This window comes from Muscardinus avellanarius (assembly GCF_963383645.1).
Source record: "Muscardinus avellanarius genome assembly, chromosome: 15".
Lineage (NCBI taxonomy): Eukaryota > Metazoa > Chordata > Mammalia > Rodentia > Gliridae > Muscardinus > Muscardinus avellanarius.
In genome coordinates, this window is record NC_137801.1 from 47,863,527 (window position 1) to 47,868,948 (window position 5,422).

Genomic DNA, 5,422 nt, shown 5'->3' on the forward strand with positions numbered 1-5,422 from the left:
GAAAAATACCAAATATAGTAAAAAGAAGGTGATACACAGTTACAGGGAACTTACAGAATCCCTTTTAGAAAAGATAAGAGAAAAGCTTCACCATGTCACAGAATAGTCAAACTGACCAACCTAGAATCCAAGAAGAGACTCTAAAAGGCAACAAAAACAAAAGGCCAAGTTACATTCAGAGGCAAACTAATTAAAATCACTCCAAACTTCCAAACCAAGTCATAAAAGCCAGAAAGGCTTGAAGTAACATATTTCAAAGTCTGAAAGAAAACAACTTGCAGCCAAAAATTTCCCACCCAGTAAAACTATCTCTCGAAGTAGATGGGCAAATAAAAATTTTTATGACAAACAGAAGATAAAAGAATTTACATCTTCCAAACCAGAACTAGAGAAAATACTTAAATAAATTAGCTACAGAAAAGAAATAAAGCAAGGCAAGCCAAAACCAGGAACTCCAAACAACTCAGAAAGAACAAACAGTAACCCAAACAGAAGTTAAAACTAAAACTGTTAGAAATTGAAAATTATCTCTTAAGATACTTCCAGAAAGATGGAGACTGAGGGATGCAGCCCATCTCAGTCTTTCTGACACTCGATCTCTATTGCCTTAAAAACAGTGTTCTTCAAAAAAAAGAAGAAGAAAAAAAAGAAAACACCATAACTTTAAAAAGAAGATAAGTAAAAGGCAGCAGAATGTGAAGATGGAGTTTGTTGTTGGACACAGCAGAAGCTTAGAGAGAATTCAGGCTCTGAATCAGTGGAAATCATGGAATTTAGACCTATGCTTAACAATTGATCCAACTGGTTTAATCTCTGAGATCTCCACAGACACCCAATCATGGTGAATAGCAAAAAGTCAGACTAAGTCAGCTCTAGCTGTGGAGAACACAGACTCCTACATACACACTGGGTTTGATCCCAGAGACACTCATCATTTACACAGGCAGGGAGAGACTCAGGCACCACATCCATGGAATGCATGGAGGGGAACCTACACTTAACATTAGATCCAGCCCCATTGATACTGGCAATTTGTATAGACTAAGAAAGACTCAGAGAACCAGGCTAATAGCATTAAAGGTGTCAGTGGCACTCAGTATCTGCACAGAGAGAGACTGTAGAGGCCCAGTATACTGAATATTCATATATTTGAAGAGTTTTATTATTTTTATTGTGTTGTTTTGTATTTTGTTGATGTGTGTATGCTTGTTTGTATGCTCTTCCCCGCTCCTTTCACAAGCCTCTTCCCTTGAACATACCTACTCTCTTCTCTACATACCTTTTCTTATTTTCTTTGTCTTGTATTAAATCCACTTTATAGCACTACACTAAATACTCTACATTGGTTACTAAAATACTACTCTATATTCACTGTCTCTAATCTCTACTATATACTACCTTATCAGACTCATACTCTCATTTTATTCTATCCTCTTTAAGGTTTACCCTATTCTTACATTTATGACTTTACTTCTATTCTCACTCAACCTTCACTGTCGCATACAACACAACTTGTCCTCAGATATACCAGCTGACACCTAGAGACTGAAATAAATCTATAAAAAAGCAACATATACAATCTTTTGAAATCATGAGAAAAATGAATAACAAAGAAGCAATGAGCTCACAGCCCCACAATAACAGAACCTGACAACACAAATTTGCAGAGATCACCAGAAAGACAAACTGGAAATTTAACAGTAGAAATTATACAGGAATGCCAAAAAGAATTTAAAGTCTGAAAAAAGGAGGCAATCATTGATAAAAAGGCATTAATTCAAACTATAAGCATTATATTAGACCACATGGAGAAAAAATCTTGCTATTAGAAGATGATAATTCAAAAATAAATGCATAAAATATAATTTAGAAAAAACAATTTGAAGCATGAATTGGACATTGAAGATATATGGGCCCATCTTAAAAGAGCTAACCTAAGAATAATAGGCATAGAAAAGGAAATAGGAAGTAAAATGAAAGTAATCAACAATATTTTCAAAAAAATATCAGAAAACTTTCCAAACATAGAAGAGGTCAACACAAAGGAAAAGAAAGATAATAGAACCACCTTAAGATAAGATCAGAGAAAAGTTTCACCATACCACATAATAGTCAAGAGAAGAGAATATTAAAGGGAACAACAATAAAAGACCAAGTGACATTGAGAAACAAGACAATTAGAATCACTCAACTTCCACAAACTAAGTCCTGAAAGCCAGAAGGGCCTGGAGTAACATATTCCAAACTCTGAAAGAAAACAATTTGCATCCCAATATTTTCTACCCAGCAAACCTATCTCTCCCATTAAACCAGTATATAAAAATCTTCCACAACAAACAAGAGCTGAAATAATTTATGTCTTTCATGCCAACACTAGAGAAAATACTCAAAGAGATTAAATGCAAAGAAGAAATAAGTAATACATGCCTGAACCAGAACAACAAGAAATTCCATCAAGCAAACAACTAAACAAAGAAGAACAAACACTACCTAAATAGAAGTTAAAACTCAAAATGTTAGGAATTATAAATCATTTCTCTGTAATTACACTGAACATAAATGGTCTCAACTCCCCAATAAAAAGATATAAGGTGACAAAATGTATAAAAACCAGAATCCATTTATATTTTGCCTGCAAAATACACACCTTACAAGTAATGAGCGTAACAAACTAAAGGTAAAGGACTGAAACAAAGTAATCCAGGCCAAGAGAACTCAAAGATGAGCCAGACAGGCAACTATAATATCAAACTAGTTAGACTTCAAGCCCAAGATTATTAAAAGAGACAAAGCAGGTCATTCTTACTGGTGAAAGGAACAATCCAAAAAGAGGAAATAACAATAGTCAACATTTATGCCCTAAACATAGGTGCAGCTACTTTCATAAAACAAACTCTTTGTGTTATTAAGTCACACATAAGTCCCAATACAATAATACTGTGAGACTTCAACACCCCTTTCACAGTATTAGACTGATCATCTAGTCAAAATGTCAGTAAAGATGCCCCAGACCTAAATAACACCATAAAACAAATGGACCTATTAGATACATATAGAATAATCCCCCAACTACAGCATAGGTCACATGTTTTTCATCTACTCAAGGAAACTTCTCCAAAATATATCTTATCCTGGGCCACAAAGTGAGCATGAGCAAATTCAAAAAAATGACATATTTCCCTGTGTCTTTTCAGACCATAATGAAATGAAATTAGAAATCAACTATAAGAAGACACAAAGACACCACAAAAACATGTAGAGACTAAAATCCATACTGCTGAAGGAATAATGGGTCAAAGAAAAGGCAAGGGATGAAATCAAGAAATTACTAAAAACAAAAGAAAATAGAGTTACAACCTATCAAAACCTGTAAGACACTTTTTTTTTCAGAATACCAAACTATATTTACTGTTTACAGTAGTAAAGGACAACATATAATGTACAAATTGGTAGATAAACACAACAGAGCCAATACACAAAACAAAGGAGACCAGACTGTCTTTGCAAATTTCAAGCAAGTGAGATGGTAGATCATTGTCAGGTGACTATAAAAGGCAAAGCATGGCTGTCAAGCAGCATGGATCCTCAGAGAAGGACAACAGGCAGAACTATGAACATTTTAATTGGCATAGATCCCCAAATCTCTCACAGAACTGGAGTCACCATACTAATGCATAATTTCAATACCTATTTGGAGAGCAGCAGGGCACATATCCACGAGAACACTAAGTTACCTTTCCATGGGTTTCTTTTGCAACCGCTTTTAAGTAGCTGTTTTACACAATGTAACATCAAATTCAGTGATACTAATCTTACTTTTTATAGAGACCATAATTATTTATCAGAAGTAAATACTAGAAGAAATCTGAGGCCACAGTATAATTACCAAAGGAGAAATGTGGTAATTATTTTCTTCCATGCTCCAAAAAGGGTCAAAGCCAGTCTCTGTTGTGCCGCTCTCTGTTCCTGTACCTGCATCCAAGGCCCTGAGTGGAAGGTGGGGTCCTGGGCCTCAGGCCCTGAGAGGACACGCTCAGGAGCAGAGAGAAGACACTCAGGCCGTGTTGCTGAAGGACTACTGGTTTTTTTTTTTTTTTTTTTTTTTTTTTTTTTTTTTTTTTTTTACATTTTAAGAAGCATCCCAGTATTTTCCCCTTCAACTTTACCATGTTTGACAAAGCTTATAAATTATAATGTTCGGCATTTTTTTTTATAATAACTTGAACCTACAACAAAGGGTTAGGTGGAATTCTGGCCTTCCCCACACTGTCCCCAGACACACCCACTGGTGAGCGTAAGCTCCCCACATGATTAGGACAAGCACATCAAGGGGTGATGGCAACTCAAGGGGCAAGAGCCTGGCCATAGACAGAGCTAACATCAGGTCACAAGTTTGAAGGAAAAATTGTTTTGGGAGGGGCAAAAAAGAAAACTGAGAACAAAAACTAATCAAAACCTAAAGAGAACAATCTGATTGGCCCAATTTAAGCTGTGGACTCATCCCTGCAGAGACAGTTTGGAGCTGCACTTGAAGCGCGTCGGAGAGGAAAACCATGTCGGTGACTGTCCCCGGCTTCCGCAGACTCCTCTGTGATCAGTATGGTTGCTTGTGTTCACCACTCAATAGCAAATGCAAAGATGATGGCAGGACTGGGCCCGGTCACTCTGAAGGCCGCGCCTCCGGTTTACTGCTGGAACACGTCGATGGTGTCCTCATCCTCCATCTCCAGCTGGGCTGGCGTGTCTGTTTCATTTATTGGTTGCCCATCAAACCTGAATCTAATCTGTCTCATTGACAAGCCCTGCCTCTCACAGTAGGCCTTCATGAGCTTGCTCAGCGGGGTGTGCCTCTTGATCTTGAACTGCACCACTGAGCCATCCTGCCCAGCCACTTTCAGGTTGATGTGGTCATTCTCAGTCTTCACCCCCTCCTTGGGCTTCTCCTCCGACATGGCTGCACGGCGGCGGCGGCGGCAGCGGGACGTGGCATCGCAAGAGACAGCCAGAGCGGGCGAGTCACGCTCTGGGCCCTGCCACTCTCCCGCCCTGTAAGACACTTTGAAGAAGGCATTAAGAGGAAAATGTATAGCACTAAGTCCCCACATAAGAAAAATAAAAAATCACCAAATAAATAACCTAATGACACACGTTAAAGCCCTCTAATAAAAGGAACAATCTAACCCCAAATCCAGTAGAAGAGAAGAAATCATTAAAATCGAGAAAAAATCAATAAAATAGAGGATAAATAAATACAGAAAATTAACAAAACCAAAAGCTAATTTCTCAAAGAATTTAACTAGATAAACCACTAGCCAACTAAACCAAAAGAAGAGAGAGAATCAATTCAATTTAAAAAGACAGAAGATAAAAAAGGAAATACTGCCATGAACAGTGTAGAATTTCAGACAATTATCAGAAACTA

At 37.4% G+C, this 5,422-nt stretch overlaps 1 protein-coding gene across 1 annotated transcript; it reads right to left on the reverse strand.

The window, feature by feature from the left end:
* Positions 1-4,685: 4,685 nt before the first annotated feature.
* Positions 4,686-4,952, reverse strand: LOC308274198 (small ubiquitin-related modifier 3; the record flags this gene model as incomplete). The annotated part of the gene is made up of 1 exon (XM_080711722.1): positions 4,686-4,952. One exon carries the CDS (start codon positions 4,950-4,952, stop codon positions 4,686-4,688), a length of 267 nt encoding a protein of 88 aa, XP_080567848.1.
* Positions 4,953-5,422: the final 470 nt, after the last annotated feature.